The 17764-nt window shown below is 28.0% G+C and overlaps 1 protein-coding gene across 5 annotated transcripts in view; it reads left to right on the top strand.

The window, feature by feature from the left end:
• LOC107451513 (LIM domain-binding protein 2) overlaps positions 1-16805 on the top strand; it is a 207950-nt gene extending 191145 nt beyond the window's left edge. For 2 of the 5 annotated variants that reach the window (XM_043041483.3, XM_087154996.1), the window contains 7 exons: positions 2635-2700; positions 6578-6700; positions 6794-6811; positions 8277-8366; positions 9696-9819; positions 14398-14525; positions 14821-16805. In XM_043041483.3, coding sequence (XP_042897417.1) covers positions 2635-2700; positions 6578-6700; positions 6794-6811; positions 8277-8366; positions 9696-9819; positions 14398-14525; positions 14821-15153 — 882 coding nt within the window. In that variant the 3' untranslated portion in view covers positions 15154-16805. The remainder of the gene's footprint in view (positions 1-2634; positions 2701-6577; positions 6701-6793; positions 6812-8276; positions 8367-9695; positions 9820-14397; positions 14526-14820) is intronic. The other 3 variants (XM_043041486.3, XM_043041484.3, XM_043041487.3) reach the window with 3 other exon arrangements.
• The last annotated feature ends 959 nt before the right edge of the window (positions 16806-17764 follow it).

Genomic DNA, 17764 nt, shown 5'->3' with positions numbered 1-17764 from the left:
AAAATATTTTTTTTTTGATATATGAAAAAGCTTTTATAATTCCTTTTAAATTTTACTTGTTTAAATTTCAACTATTGTTAGAATACTTTTTGCTAAACAAAATTATTGGTCATTTTTAGTCTCTTCTATTTGTTACACTTTTTTACAGTGTCCTGGAAGAAATCCCAACTCTGATTGTAATTATATTTTATTATAAATTAAAATCATAATTACAGTTTTATTATAAATTAAAATCAACAATTCATATTAAATGCATGTTGTATAAAATCAACAATTTAATAATGTCTCAGTTGATAACTGAGAAGAATTATAAAATTAATGCTTGGTTCTTTACATAATTTGTTGGATAGTAAATTATAATTTTGTACTTAAAAAATTTGTTTCTATTTTTTGAGATGCTACTGAATTTGTAAAATTTTTTTTCTTTAACCAATATATAAATTTTGAGTTTAAAAAGTATTGAAAAACTTAAAAATGAACTTTTTTTAATGTTTATTATTTTTTTTTATATTGTAAATTCACAACTTCAAAATTCCTGATTGCTTGGGGGTTTTTAAGGTCTGGATTTTGAAAATTCCGGATTTAGGTATGCTTTAAAATATTAGGGATGTTAAAGTTAAAAGCCAAAATTGCAAAAAAAGAAAGAAAGTAAAGAAATGTGTTTATTCCATTGTAAATTAACATGGTTTTTTGATCGTTATTTCTGCTGTAATTCTCTGAATTTCCACATGGATTTTAAATTTTCTCTATTTTAATATGATGTAACAACACACAAATTTCGATTTTTTTTTTCTCCGATGCTCTCAATAACCAACGATTAAATTGAAAATTCAAGTTGTTTAATTTTTGGCAATTATCACAATGCATATCTTCATAGTTTTTTAAAATCTCAATATTTTTAATAGAGTAATATTACTAATTGTAAATTTTGAATTCTCAATTTTTTTTCCAGCAATATTGCTTTGGATTTCCGTCTAGTTTTTCAAATTCAGACCCTCTTTTTTAAACTACATTATTAGAACAAGTGAAATTAAAATCATATATTTGAGTAATTATTTTTTATATAGCATTCTATTGACATCGATTTCATCAGAAATTCACGCGATCTATTGTTAGTGTTGCTACAGATTTTTGAAAATCTGTGATTTTAACCCTCTGTTGGTTTTGCACATAAAAAGTCATATTTTAACCTATAATTTTCTCTGCGTAGCAAAACCAGTTTTTCCATCTTATTAGATAAAAGAAATAGTGCATGGGGGGGATATCCTCCCATTTTTGTCCATTTGCTTAACCACCAGTAAGTTAATAGCACAATAGCATTATGACATGCACATTTGAAATATCAAATTTTGACATGCTTGATTCCCAATAATTTCATTATAAATCCATATGGTTTATATCCAGTTATCACTGCAGATTTTCGTATTGTTTTTTTTAATACAGTACCATAATGACATACTCTACAATATTTTTTTTTAAAAATACAAGTTTATTACGTTATGCTAATTTTGCATCTTCTTTAAAATTGATTTTGCTCATTTCTTTTGTCATTAGTTGAATATATTTTTCCTTATTTTTGTAGTCATATTGTGTGTTTTTTATTCTGTATTTATTTTAAATCACTATTATATCTTTAATTAAGTTTGCAATGATCTTAATTTATGCATTCTAATAACCATTTTGCAGTTTTGTTTAGTAACAATGCATGGCTATTTTTTTAGTAATTTAGTTTTTGCTTGAAAATGTTATTAGCTTTCAATCAAGGAGCAGTTCTCAAGGCTTGAAACTATCAAATCATAATTGTTAAATAATGTAAGAAATCAAACTAAAACATTTTTTTTTAATTCAAAGCCAGATTTTGATCATGATAAATTCTTAACATAAATAACTTCTTTCTTTTGTTTTTCGCCCATTTAATTTTTAGTTTTTATTTTTAATTTTTACTGTTCATCAATTACTTTTTAGGTATCAAAACACTGAGTCTAAAGTGATTACAAGCACATCTCTGAAAATCTTAAAAATTGTGTACAGGATAAAAAATAAAAATAAAAAACCCTACCTAATTTTACTCTAAACTGTTTTGAAATTGATTTATAAAAGTTACATGTATATTCTTGATTACATGTATATTTTTGTATATTAAATTGTTCTCTTTCTGCTTATTATTTTTAAGTTAGTTGCAGTTTCTTATCTATAACCACTTTCATCTTTAAAACTTCTTTCTTTATTATTTTAATCTTTTTAATTTTTTTTAAATTTATATTTTACCTTAAGCATATTATGCAATTCTTTTTATTATTATTATTGAATTATTTTTATTGTTCAATAGTCTTATTTTTCTTGGTATTGTTTAAAATTGTTTTTGACAAATAACTTCAAAATGGTTTTAAATTTCGTGCTTTATTATGTTGTTTTAAAATTCAGGACAAGTGCTAATACATTTACATTAAAAACAGAAAAAAATATTATTTCGAAAATAGAGGCTGCTCTTCATGTGATATGATTTTCATAATTTTGCCCTAATTTTAGTTATTCAAATAGTTCCAAATAAGTCTTTTCATGAAAAAAGTTGTGCGTTAGAATGCTGCTTGCATGTATTAAGATTTCAAAAATTTAATAACACTGCATTGACAGGGACTTGGTGGCCAGTATCCTAATGATCCAATGAAAGACCAAATTGTAAAGGATAATGCGGTTGTGGTATGTCTTAATTTACATAATTATGTTCATTTTTGTTTCTGTTGAAATTGAATTATATTTTTATAGTATTGACTTCTAGCATGGATTGTTATTACTTTTCTCTTTTCTTTTTTTTTTCATTTGTGCAATGCAATACGCTTCATTTTTTTGAATTCTAGAATGCTTTCTTTATTGGCTATAAGTTCTTGACTCTGTTCTTGAAATAAAAGTTTGATCTTTTTCTTCTAATTGCATGTTTTTATTCTGTTTTTGATTTGATTGCTTATGTTTTTGTCTTTGCTTTGCAGTTTTTTAGGCTTGTTAAAATATTATATTTGCCTTAGTATTTTGAAGGCATGGGTACTTAAAACCATCTCTGCGTATATACTTAAATGAAAAGTCTCAAACAAATTTTTGTATGTCTACTAATTAAAATAAACTTTAATAATTAAAATAATTTTAAGGTGTGTTTTTAACCAGAATAAATAAAACATGCTGAATATTCTTGAAACTTTTTGAATTCATTTTGTTTAGTTGGCTTGATAATGGGAATTTAAAAGCTTGGGATAAAGCATGTTTTTTATAGGCTTCAACAAACTTTAAAATTGTTCCTCTTCTTCAGCAGACTGTGATATGATATTACGATATGATAATTTAAGTTTATTTTTACTGTGAATTTACTGAAGAGCAGTAATATTGCAAAGGAGCAAAAGTATCGCTCTATAACTCTATATTTTTATTTAATTTATATACATTTCCACTACAGATTTGAACACTAAATACAATCTCCTCTCAAAGATGAAAAAATGACCAAATTTAATTAATGGAATTGCAATCTTAAGTTATAGTAAAAGAGGGTGCTGTAGTGATTTTGTGGAAAAAATTAAATAATTAAACTATTGTTTTGTTACTTTAAAATTTCCCTTCTTTTATTATATAATTGAAATTAATTACTTAATCAAATGATAAATAGCTTTTTTTTATCCTTTGTTGATCAAAAGACAAAAGATACTTAGTTCTGTTTTTCAATAAATTATTATTATTATTAATTTTTTTTTTTTTTTGCAAATTGAAAATATTTGTTTAAAAATAATTAAATTTTATGAATAAGCATGCTTGTGTAATAGGCAAATGTTTATTTTACAGCTTTTCTGGTACCTATTCAAATTCATATTGTGCCCATGTGTGAAATTATTCACATATTATTAATTATTTTGATATTCCTCTAACGATCCTGTTTTTAAAGTTTACAAAGATTTCTTTAATTTTAAGGATCTAAGCTGAGTGCACTAAAGTACAATAACTATTAAAAATGTTTCAAGTGTAGCTAAACTTAGTGGTTTAGACATCTGTCACTTGTTTTCTTTCTTTGTCGCATATGAAAAAGTATAAGTTCTTTTTTTCTTGCTGTTCTTTCTTTCCCTCTTGCCTCCTTTGCACTTTATTTAGCTCTTCTTTCTTATATGAAACTTGGTTGATCATCAAAGGATTCTCTGTTTTTATTTCAAATATGTGGAAAATCTTAGAATAACTGCCAATCAAAAAACCATGTTGATATGCATCAGGAATTTCACAAATTGAAATCATAAAAAAGTTATTGCTCAAATGAGAGGTTCAAAATTTACGTGACTCAATAAAAATACATTGAATAATCATTTAAAAAATTACTGGTATTTTTAAGAAAATATTTAATGATTTTCAAAGTAAATGATATTAAAAATGTTTAATAATTAAAAAAACAAAAAAAAATTTCTCCCAAAGCCTATTAATTTCTCTTAATTTTCAGAAATCTCACTTAACATTTAGATATTCTCACCTTTGTTTTTTACATTGAAAACTTTCTGTTTTTCTTTTTTTAGTTCAGTATGAAAATTTTTTAATAAATATATTATTTTTTACATAGACTATTTAATTCATACTTTCTGCATGTTTTTGTTCATTTGTTGTTTGGTTTCATATTATTAAATTTCCTCTTTTTTGCTTGACCCTGATATATTGAATGATATGTGATTGATTTGTTTCTATAATTGTTTAGGTACATTGTAAGTCTGAAAGTTGTTTTCTTACGAACATTTGTATTTTAGGGAGAAAAAAAAAATTAAGATAAATTTTACCTACAACACAACTAGAGGTTGCTGAAAGGGGAATGTTTGTTTAATAGAAAGAAAAGTTATTAGATGAAATTTCTCTTTACAAAAAAAGTTTTTGTGGTAAAAAAGCAATTAAAAGACCAACATATATAATAAGCTTAGCATATTTACATTTCTCTCTCAATTTACTGTTTTGTAATAAAATACATGTCATTTGCATAATATAGCTCTTTATTTTTTTAAAAATAAAAGTAGCAATTTTTGTGAAAGATGTTTTAAAAACTAAATTGTTTTCTAATGACGTTAAACAGAAATTTTACAGATATGCATTTAACCTTTTAATGACTGTGTTTCACTTTGCTTTATTCCCTTATAACTAGTTTTTCCTTGTTATTAAATAGGCAAAATGGCAAAGGGAGAAGTGTTTTCAAAACTTTGCTCATTTCTGACTTGCCAGAGAGCTACCTGTAGTGTGTACTGTGTTTGCCAGTTGTTGTTTATCTATCTTACTCTAATTGCTTAATTTAAATACTAATGAATTTGATTAATTGAAATATTATGAATGAGTCATGTGCCTGAGTATATATATATATGTATGTAATTTTTAATGTAAACATTTTTTAGTATAAAAAATGTAAGCAAAAAGTGTTTAAAGTCATCTGCAGCTAATGGCACTACATACCTGTATCCAAGTGTCCAAGGTTTTATTTTTGCAACATTGGGAACAGCAGTAGCTATAGGCTATGTTGCAATTAGCTGAACCCTGCACACACTACTAATGTGCAGGATACTCATTCACTGACAAAAAGAACACTAAGCAATCTAAAAAGATATATACCTTTAAAGACAAAAGTTGATTTGCTCAGAGTGGATGAAATTGCACCATTTATGTATATATTAATTTTGTAGAATTTTAATAAGAGTGAAGATTCTCAGAAAAAGTCCACAAGAAGTAACTCTAGAATCAAAGAAAATTTTATTTGCATCAACATTCCAGACATTATGATAGACATAGGTTACAGTTAATTCTAGCATTTAGAGTATATTTGAAGTTTCACTAACTGGCTTTTAATGAGAATGGCATCTAAATATTTTGCTATGTTTGAAATTACAAAACTTTGTTTGGCATTTTAGCTTTGTTATGAATCTTAATTTTTTCTGTAACACAGTCGGACCCCGATTTAACGAACTCATCGGGACCGGAAATTTTATTCGTAAAATCGGGGTTCAAAAAAATTTTTTTTTGTACATATGTATTATTAAAAATTACTAGTTATTAACGACTATCTAAGATAAGAAAGGAATTTCCTGTTTGACTCATAGTCCACGTAACAAACCCCCGGAAAATGACCTTGCAAGTGTAATGTCTTATTGACTCTGCCCACTTACCCACGACGAATTTTTCCCCCCTGTTGCAGGCTTTTCTTTTGTTTGAGACGAATATGCACTTTTTCTATTTTATTCCTCCCAGGAAAGATTTTTTTCCCTTTAGAATCTGCCAATTACAAAAAAAAATGCAATATTTTTCTGATCAAAATTAATGAAAAATATTTTTTCCGGATGCTGAAATAATTCGTTAATTAGGTTTTTTTTACTCTGTTTTTGCTGGGGTTGAAAAAATTTTCGTTAAATCGCGAAATTCGTTAAATAGGGGTTCGTTAAATCGGGGTCCGATTGTATTATTACTTATTTAATGGACTGACCTTCAAGAGCCATTTGTTTGGAAAAGTGTTTAAATTAGCATGGATAGTTTTATAAAGACAATGCTTCCCTTATTTATTATATCTAATGATAAACGCTTTTCATAGGTTTGTACAGAAGGGAGGTTAATTCTTGAATTTACATTTGATGACCTCATGCGAATTAAATCATGGCACTTTGCAACAAGACAACATCGTGAATTAGTTTCACGTAGTCTCATTGCAATGCAGGTGAGTTATTTTTCATCATTTTCTCTATTTTGTAATTATATCTATTTTTGTATTCTTCTTTTAATGAAAATTATTTCTTCTTGCATTTCTCAGATGTCCCTTCATATGGAGGTAAGAATATGTTTTATGACTCAAAACTAATTCAGAATTATCTTATATTTAATGTACTTAATTCAACTAAAATTTATAAATTATTAATGACTTATTATTCAATCTGAATGAATCTGACATATTTAATATTCTATTTATCATCTTCTGACAAGTTAACCTGAACCCACAGGACTATACAACCAATTAATATAAAGTTAAACATAAAAGTATATTCCCTCAATGTGAATTATTTTTTCCTTCACAAATTGTGCTTAATGCAACTAAACTAATTTGTTTAAAGAATTAGAAGTTAAAATGTAAATTACATAACTGCTTGTAGTCAAATAATAGAACTAAAAGAGGATTTCTGGTCTTGTAGACTACTGAGGATTTATCCTGTGATTTAAGAAGTGAATATCTTTATAACGCAAACCTTAAAACCTGAGGCTTTACAATATATATACCGATCATTACTTAACTAGTAAATATAGCAATATAGTTCTGAATTATTAATGATTAAATTAACTTTTAAGTTCAAATACTGTAAAACACAAATATAGGAAAATTAAAATTTATTATTTGCAGGGAAATTCTCGTGCACAATATATATAAAATTATCAAGCACATTAGAATTAACTAATAAAGTGATCAATTTTAGTTTACTCTAAAGATTGTAATCTCTTAGAGTTATATTTTAAAATTATAGGAAATATTTTAAGTTTATTCTCTGATTGTTAATGTTTCATCACAAGGATGGCCAACAGTCAATATTTTAAGAACCCCCTTTAGTTTAAAAAATCTTGAATGTGCTGCTTCTCATTTCTGTACTATTTGAATGTAAATATTTTCATTGCCAAACATTATGAAATCAGAAATTTAAAATAATTAATTTATATACATTTTTCGTAAACAAATTTACATTTTATGCATAAATTCATATTATAATGAGATATTTATGGTAATCGCAAACAATAATTGAAAAAAAATTTAATTACTTCACTTAATTTTTACCAATTGTTTGATAGTCTGTGATAGAGCAGAAGTTGAAGTGTATTTTTTCTACTCTTTTATTAGAAGACTTGGAGAGAGAAAAAAAGCTAATAGAAGTATATTTAATTTTTTAAATTAGTTTATTTTCTGTAAAAAACACATACAAGTTTCATATAAAATTTAAAGAGCAAATTTCTGCTTATTTTTATTTATTATTTTTTGCGATATTGAAGCTTTAATTTTCCTTAGGCACTTGTTTTTTAAGATATGCGTTGTACAAAAATTTTAAAAATAAAAAAACATTTGGGTATTTTTTAGTTAAATATATATTATTCTTTTTTTTACAAGTTTATGAAAAGTTATTTCAATTCAGCATTACTCAAAATATTAGGAAATTAATTTTGTATGATTATTCATAGAATATTTATTTGTATGTACTTTGTAAATTAATGAAATGTTAATTGTTATTATATTCTGATAAACTTTTTTTCTGCAGGCCCAACAGCAAGATCCTGTTCTTTTGGAACAGTTGTCCAAAAATATCACTAGACAAGGCTTAACAAACTCAACATTAAATTATTTACGTGTAAGTTGAAGTATTTTTAAAATGTCTTTGGACCATTAGACATATGTATGTTCAGTGCACCAAAAAAGAAATGGACCACTTTGAATAACTTTTGATCTAGCGATCGGATCTTCACGTTTCTAAGACTCCTTCTTAATGGTATAAGAGGGTGACCTCAAATATGTTAATTAGTGCAGACAAAATTAGACACAAAAACGTGCTTTCTCTGAATAAATGTACCTTTCTTTCTAAGAATTTGTATTTCTGATCCCAAAATTATCGTGTAATCTGGGAAATATGGTCCCGATAGTTTGGTTAGGAGATCGATCCAAAGTTTGGACCCCTTAATTGACTAGCTTTCGATTGTCTGGATTTGACTTTTTTCGTATTTCGCCAGATCTTGAGAACTTTTTGCACACGATTATAAAATTCGTCTATCCTTAGATAATTCCATGCAATAAAAAATTTTTATAAAACAATAGTCGAAGAATTTTTTGTATTTTGCATAGCAAAATACAAAATTTGAGTGAAATCGGTTGAATGGTTCCTGAGAAATCAAATTTAAAGAACGTGAAGATCTGATCATTAGATCAAGAAAGTTATTCAAGGTGGTCCTCTTTTTTTTTGATGCACTGTACACAGAGCCGGATTATACCTTTTGTAGGCCCTAGGCACAGAGCCAGATTATACCTTTCGTGGGCCCTAGGCATGGCCGTTTTTGGGCCCTCCCCTCCTTCCCCCACTCCTCCCCTCTTTTCAAAATATATGCTAAAATTTTCTTGCATATTTTTATTAATATGGATTTTAATTTACAAATTTGTTTATTAAACTTTATCTGCAATACCAATATACTGCCGATATTGCACTAGATATCGATAACAATGTTAAAGATAAATTTGTGAATACTTTTCCTAACGTTCACATTGCATTAAGAATATATTTGTCGATTCTTGGATCAAATGCAGAAGGAGAAAGATCTTTCTCCAGATTAAAATTGATAAAAAATTATTTGCGTTCAACAATGATCGTTTAACATCGCTCACACTTATGTCTATTGAATATGACATTTTGCGTAGTCTTGGAATTCGACAGCTAATACAAGATTTCGTTGAATCCAAAAATCGCGAAAAAGTAATATATTAGATCATAAGATTCTGCAAAATAATTTATTACCGAAAAATATTATATTTATCTTCATAATTTTGTGCAAAATACACTTGTTGTTTTTAAAGCTAAATTATTTTTGTCAACAAATTTTTCGTAGGCCCTAGGCACGTGCCTATAGGTTAATCCAGCCCTGACTGTACATGTTTTTATGGTGTGCCTTGCCTAATTTTATTTTTCTTACAGTTATGTGTTATCTTAGAGCCAATGCAAGAGCTTATGTCAAGACATAAAGCATATGCTTTAAGTCCAAGGGATTGTCTCAAAACTACTTTGTTCCAAAAGTGGCAGCGTATGGTGGCTCCACCAGGTAGTTTGTTTTTCCAGGCATAATTCTATCAGGTTTTGTAAGCTCAAAAGTATAAGATTGTAATGTATCTTCAGTTATAACATACCCTAACTTTTCCATAATAATTTTTGGGTGCATTTTATTGCCTATGACTTGATAAATCAGCCATTTCTTTATGAACTAAATTTTTCATTCATTTTGTCATGTAATAATAAATAATAACTTTGCATTATTAAGTATTATCTTGTGTAGGTCTGGTAGCACTATCTTACTTCATAATTTGCATGACTGTTATGTAACTTAACATATTCCCTTTGTTTATTAGAATCATTTGCCATATTGTACTATCAGAATGAGATTTCTCATGCTGTATACCCATTAAAGGATTAGGGACATTAGGGATGCAAAACCTGCAGCCCACTGTCTGCTCATGTGCGGAAAGCTTTATAACACAGTGAATTCTTTCTCCAAAAATTTAAAAAAAAACAAACAATGAGAATATTACACAATCTATTTTTACAGATTCCATATTATTTCTCGATAGCTTTTTCAGCGGTTATTGTAAGGAATTCCACATGGTTTAAAGAAACCCAATACTTTTAATTCAATATTACAATACATGATTTTCACATTTCAGAAATAATTTTTTGACACGCTTTATTTTTGATTCAATCATAAATCCAAATGAAGTTTTGCTCGATCTTTCGGCAGTTACAACTACTTAGTATAGTTTTTAAAATCCTGGTACGTTTAATACGATATTCTGACTCATGAGTTATCAATCGCGTATCCGATTAATCACTTTTTGAAGCAATTTATTTCTGCCAATTTCATTGTAAAATCCTCAATTGTTATTCGGCAGTTATAACACCGTACTTTGCAAAGTTTTGATGCGATAATATTATGACTCTTCAAGTTGAATCACACATTTAAATAGTCGCTTTTCACTGTGCTTTCTTTGTACCGATTTTTTCGTAAATCTAATAAAAAATTTCTGTGCTTCTCCAAGTTGATATTACGGCACTTGTTTCAAATTGCACGATTTCGAGTTATTTTGCGGCTGTAAAAACATCGTATTTTCATATAGTTTTGGAAACCTTAATATGATGTTATGATTCTCTAAGTTGGATCTTGCCTTTAAAACACATTTTTTGCTGATTTGGTTGTAAATCTAAAAAATTTTTTTAGCAGTTATTTCTGCTTTTCAACATGATTTTGAAATTGCCATATTTTTATTACGATATTTATTGTTAGACTTTCAAATTTCCAATCGTTTATTTAAATAATAATTTTTTAGGCACTTGATTTGTGCAGATTTCCTTGCTATTATTATTATTTTGCTATTATTTCTATGCATTCCCACAGTTTTAAAAATGATGACAGGCGGATTTTAAACTGTGCATTACTGACACAATTTATTCGCTCTGATTTCATTGTAAATTTTTTTTCTTCAATTATTTGTAGGTTTTCCCATTTCTGTACCGTATTTTCAAGAAAAAGTGAAGACTAAAGTCTAACAGAAACGTTCTAAAAAATTGATGCATTATTATAAAAACATCAATAAAAGCTAGATTTTTTTAAAAGAATAAGCTAGAGAGAAACAGAAAACTTGATTTTTTAAATGAAACTTGCCGTATTTTTAGAAAAAATTTGCTATAAAATAAAGTTTGTAAACGCTCTTTAAAAAATACTGTATCATGCTAATGAAAGAAAAGTTAATTAAAAAAAACAGCAAAAAAATATGTTTTTAGTTCCTAAAACAGGACTTTCACATTTTTGTATATTACCGGTGTAATGCTAGTGTACATCAAAAAAGTGATAGTAAACGATTAGGCTATCTGAAATGTTCTGTTAAAATGCTGTAAGCTATAATAAAAATGGAAAAACAGGAAAAAAAAATGTCATTCTTAATTCTTAGAACTAAAGGCGTAAAAATGACGAAATTGCTTAAATATAATTTTTAAAAATAAATAAACAGAAGTATGAAAACTTGTGGTTCAATATAATGTAATCTTGTTTCAATGCTTCAAATTTCGTTTGTCAAAAGATAAATTTGCAAGCACCTTATATTTGCATATTTTACAAATACAGGGTCTTTATAATTAAAGTTCCACTTTGAAATGGCTATAAAAATAAAACTACCCGACCAAATGTCATCAAACTTGGTAAATGTCTATAAGAGGTCATGGGATTTTAGTTCCCGCAACAAAACAAAAAAAAAAGTTCAAAAATTTACCATTAGCGGAGAATGGCGCTGTATGCAATAGTGTTAAACAAATGTGTTACACGGGTTTTACCGTAAATTTGCCGTAAACCTTGCGGTGTCATTGGACCTAGGCATTTTCCTATTACAGTACGGAACTTTTGTAAGGCCCTCCGTTCATTGCTGCCTCATTCATAGTAACATTTCACGAGCAAAGCAAGGTCTTGCATGGTAACAGACATTGTCGACTTAGAACACTGACAGCTCAGACAAGGCGCCTCACTTTTATAACTGCAAAGTTGCATGACGTGTAAAACAAATTTGCATATTTCACATTTGTTTAACACTATTGCATACAGCGCTATTCTCCGCTAGTGGTGAATTTTTGACTTTTTTTTTTTTTTTTGCAGGAACTAAAATCCCATGACCTTTTATAGACATTTACCAAGTTTGATGACATTTGGTCGGGTAGTTTTATTTTTATAGCCATTTCAAAATGGAACTTTAATTATAAAGACCCCACTCTAATTATAAAGACCATACTACTCAGTTTACTGATAAAAAAAAGTTACCTTTTAGAACATTAATGTTTAATTAAATATTACTATACTTGCTGTCTAAATACATGTGCGGCCCTTAATTAGTTAACCTGCTGTACAAGTGGCCCTTCACTGAAAAAGGTTGTTTATCCATACCTTACCTTTATCAATATAAATACTTAATGTATTTGAAAGAAATATTTTTTTCTTTAAAACTTTTTTGAGTGTGAGCATAAATAAAGGTTTATATTTTCAAAAAATGTTTACCATAAAATAATTACTCTATAATTCCTATAACCTCATCAGTGTGTAAGGTAAAGAGTATGCTTTTTATTTGGAAACTCACAGACAATTCAATATGTGTATATAAACCAAAGTAAAAAGATAGAGCATGCTACACAAGGAAATAAATGTGTGTGTGTTTTTTTACCTCCTCTTTTCTCCATAAGCATTTCAGCAGAGGAGTGCCTGTCTTCAATGGGAAAACAGAAGAGTCAATTAGCTGTCAGGGGTGTTAGGTAATCAATTAGCCCTTTTCTGATCTGCTTAGGAAAAAAAAGTACCAACTTAGAGCAGGTTCCCAAACCGTAAAGACTGTTACATAGCAGTAGACCCATGTTTCCAGAGTTAGAAAAAATGCTTATCATGGATTGAAGAATCTGAATTGAAAGATTTGATACAACTACTACTGCCATTCACATCAAAGTGATTAATTTTATTAAGAATTCGGAATTTTCTCAGAATAAGCCAAAGGATTTCGTTGCCTCTGTCTGAAATTGGGTTGTATAATTGATTCCTGAATGGTAACAATTTTCTTGTTCGAGCACACACTAAGCTTACACAAAATCTACCTGTTGAACTAGATACCAAAATTAAATACTTTCAAGGCAGTTAAGAAAGTTATAGAAACAATATATCATTTCAAAATGAGCAATATGATTAAAAGCATCTGCAATATGGACAATATTGCAGATAGGCATTTATGAGATAGCCTGTAAAATCTTAGGCAACCCCATTAAAGCAAGTTCTTAGCTCTGGAAGGGAAGAGCATTCCAAACAAGCTGTACAAGATTCAAGACTAGAGATTTGGCTAACTAGTATATCTTCTAAATTTTTTTAGCTTCAAGTTATTCCTCAGCTAGACCACTAAGTTATCAATCACAGAAATAAATTTTGAACCGAAAGCTCCTTTGGAACACCAACAAAGGGGAACTTTATACCACAAAGAAGTCAAGGTACCTTTCAGAAAACCCATCAAACATCTTCTAAATTTTGATGATGATCACGACCATAACTACTCCAACATATTGGTAACTTTCTGTAATGTTTAAGGGATGGTAGCGGGTCGCCTGCTCTCTTCATATGTGGTTAGTCACAACCAAAGTAAAGCACTACATGCTATTGTTTCTGTCAAAATATGTAGTTTTAAATTTTTAAAAAATTTTACATTTGTATTACTAATATAACAAAATACCATTTTCAGACAACTAAAAATAAGTTAACTTTGCTAGGAATTTTTTAGTTAGTGATTTAAAGTTTGTGAAATTGAGTATCTTTAAGGTGAAAAACGAATCTACTCCTTTTTATGTTACTTAACTTACCAGACTGAAAAATTAAAAACACAATTTAAAAGCTCATAACTTTCTGAAAAAAAAAATTTAAATTAAAATTTTTCATATATATATATATATATATATATATATATATATATATATATATATATATATATATATATATATATAAGGTCTTGATATAAAGGGATAAATTGAGTTAGTAAAAAAATTATTCAGAATCTTAATGTATTTAAAATTGTATTTAAAGGCTTGTTGAATAAATGTGTTATTTATTAATTTCTAGAAACCCAACGCCCTCCTAGTAAAAGACGTAAACGAAAATCTTCTGCTGCTAATAGTGGTGGAGCTAACATTGGTGCAAAGAAGAAGAATATATCACCCGGTCCTCCAAACTTTACTCTTGCTTCTCAGGTAAATTTTAAAACATACTTTATTTTATTAATCTTTTTTCTCTCCTGATTTATGTATGACTCATCAACATAGTAGTAGCAATCATTAAGTTATTAGATTTCAATCTAGAAGAACAAGATGAATTTTTATTATTTATTTTACCTTGTATATAAATTGTAAAGAATTTGCCAGGCATTGCGACACACAATTAAAATTAATATTGCATGCCCTCGTTTCAAAAATTTGACATTGAAAGCATAAAATCAGATTGTTAGCCATTATTTTAAATGCATAAATTGTAATACTTATATTTCAGGATGTTATGGTTGTCGGGGAGCCATCATTAATGGGAGGTGAATTTGGTGATGAAGATGAGAGGCTCATTACAAGACTAGAAAACACTCAATATGATGCCTCTGCTGCTGCGGCGGCGGCAGCAAATGGTTTAGAAGAAAGTGAAGATTTTGCCACAAATCCTATAACTTCTGCTCCAAGTACTACCGTGGGGCCTCCTCCATCAACAACTTGGTCAGGTCCTCCATCATCTGGTGCACCTTCAACAGAACGCCCCCCTGTTACAGCCCCATCCACAAGCTCTCAACCTGCAAGCCAGGAGGAGAAAAAACAGTCACCTAATTTAAGCCAGTAATCTTTAGTAATTGCAGTTGTTAATTTTCTGTGACTGAGTTATTGTATCCATTAAAACTGATTGTACAAGTTGAGAAAAATATTCAGTACTAATACTGTGAAATATAACCACACAGCCAAAGTTCCTATGTTAATATCCCATTTAATTTTTAATTCATTTTAGTGTTTTTCTCATATTTATATAAAGAATCTAATGTTTTGCTTTGAGATCTTAAATTATACTTCTACATGTTATGTTTTATTTTTCAGCTATATGTGAAGTTGTTGGGCTCTTTGATGATTTCTTTTTAATCATGATCAAGTTGGTTTAAAAAAAAAAAAGTAGAGTTTATTTCCTTGTTAATTAAATGCCAACATTAAAAGTTCTTTCATATCTTTGTAAAGTAGCACTATTCTTTTCTGAAGTATTAATTTCCTTCGTTTTAAAGACCATTTTGTTATTATTTTAATTGACTCAGAAACATTTTAAGTATTTTAACTATTGTTCCAAATAATTAGATCTCTTTTTCTTTTTTATCTCTTAAACCATATACAACATTAGTCTCATTATCAAATTTCTCATTATGAGCAGAAAAATCCATAATAGGTATCTATATTATTGATGAAAAAAATAAATTTAATAATTAAAATATTTAAACCAAAAGTTGAATAGACTAAAATTGTTGCTGTTAATTGTAAATTAATGTATTTTAAAATACTCATCATTGCATTGACATACTTATTGTTATGTTATAATATTAATGCAATTACAAAACTTGCTGTGTTTTAGCTGAATTACATATGAAACATGATAACTTTATTTATTTGATTAGTAATTAAGTCAGTAGTTAAAAAAAAAAAAAAAATTTCCAAAACAAATTTCTAATTTTAGTTATATATTATTTTGATAATAGTCTGATTGTCTATATTAATTCAATATACAAGAACCTTTGCTTGAAATATATAAATAATTTCTGTGCAAAATAATCAGAAAACTAAGCTTGGAATAAAATTTTATCACTAAGAACCTTATTAAAAAATTTTGTCTGTTTACCCATACATAAAATTAATTCTCAAGAGTTCAGTTACTTACCAAGACTGAAATCTTGAATGAGTAAGAGAGCAATGAGTCATTCAACCATGAGGATTATATGAAACTAGTATCAAGATTTTTTGGGTTGGTTAACTGGATGTTCAGCCTGGATACAAATTAATGATTATTAATCTAGACTTAAAATGCTATAGCAATGGGGATAAACAATGCCTTATCAGCACACTGGGTTTTAGTTGACTAATTTTTAAAGGCAATTTTAAAAATTAGTCAACATTAAGTCAAAATTAATCTTTCTACTTTCTTATCAAGTAACATAAGAGAATTGTACTTAATCTTACAGAAAGGTCATCAGTTTCAACTTCGTATAAAATCAGGACTAATTCTGGAGAGTTAAAAAATTTTTGAATTGCTTATATGATACCTTTACATAAAATAATTTTTTCTCAAACTTGAATAAACTCAGTTTCACTACAGCCCATGAAAGGCTAAGGCCAGCTTTCTGTTTTCATTCCAGTTTTCTTGACTTTGGCTCTGGGGTGCAGAAGCAGATATTCTAATTGGGTGATCTGTTAAATTTGGAATCTTCAGTGTATAGTCCCCAAGCATGCTTGGTACTCATTTTATCGACCCAATATCTCAAACCCAGGTTAAAGTAAAAATAATTTATAGTGGGGCTGCATGCGGTAGATTAAAAGGTGGTAGAAGTATATTAAAAAACTCTTGATATATTTTAAGCAAAGCTTCCAAGTGTACAATATTTAATATGAAGCATTAACACTATCTTGGTACAATACTCAAAGTTAATTTTTCGTTTATATCTTTACAAAATTTCCTCCTTTTTTTTGTCCCAATAATATGGTGCAAATATGTACTGAATATAATTCTTAGTAATTTTTTTTTAGTATTAACACATGATAAAGGGCAAATGAATGAGAACTTACATTTCATCACCATGTAACTTTTGTTACCTCATTTACAGCATTTTCTCTTTCTGCAATTATTTTGTGATGTATAAAAAACAAACCAATCACTTGTAAAATATATCCATATCATACAAAGATTTAGATTGATTTATATGGTAAAGTGATATGTAGACTAGAGGTTGTATGGTTACACTCAACACTTAACTCCTAATTTTTTTCCTTACATAAACACATATTTTCAAAGTGCATAAAAGTAAGTCAGCCATGAAACAAAAGTATTTTTTGAAAGCATTATTTTATGTGCATTCTGCCCTCATTAACCCCTTTTTTTATCTTGTGTTATTTCTAGATCTAGACGTTTCTTTTACTGTTTTTTTTTCTTCAAAAGCAACATTGTTATCTTACTTTTTTTATTACCCGTGAAAGGTTATAAGTCTGAGTTTTTAACTTAAGCTTCAACGAATTTAATACTGTTCTAGTATTGATAATGAGAACATATTGAAATTTTAAATATTTTTATTTTAAACTTTTTCGTATGTGTGTGTTGAGATATTCACAGCTCATTTGTAAAGCTAGGTATTTCATCTCCTTCAAACTTGTGATACTTATATTAAAACATTGTAAATAGAATTAAAAAATAAAAACAATTAAAATTG

This window comes from Parasteatoda tepidariorum, chromosome 11 (assembly GCF_982258835.1).
Source record: "Parasteatoda tepidariorum strain Cologne lab strain chromosome 11, Ptep-v5.0, whole genome shotgun sequence".
In the NCBI taxonomy this organism is placed as follows: domain Eukaryota; kingdom Metazoa; phylum Arthropoda; class Arachnida; order Araneae; family Theridiidae; genus Parasteatoda; species Parasteatoda tepidariorum.
Note: the sequence above shows the minus strand (reverse complement) of the source record. Positions and strands in the feature narration are given on the sequence as shown.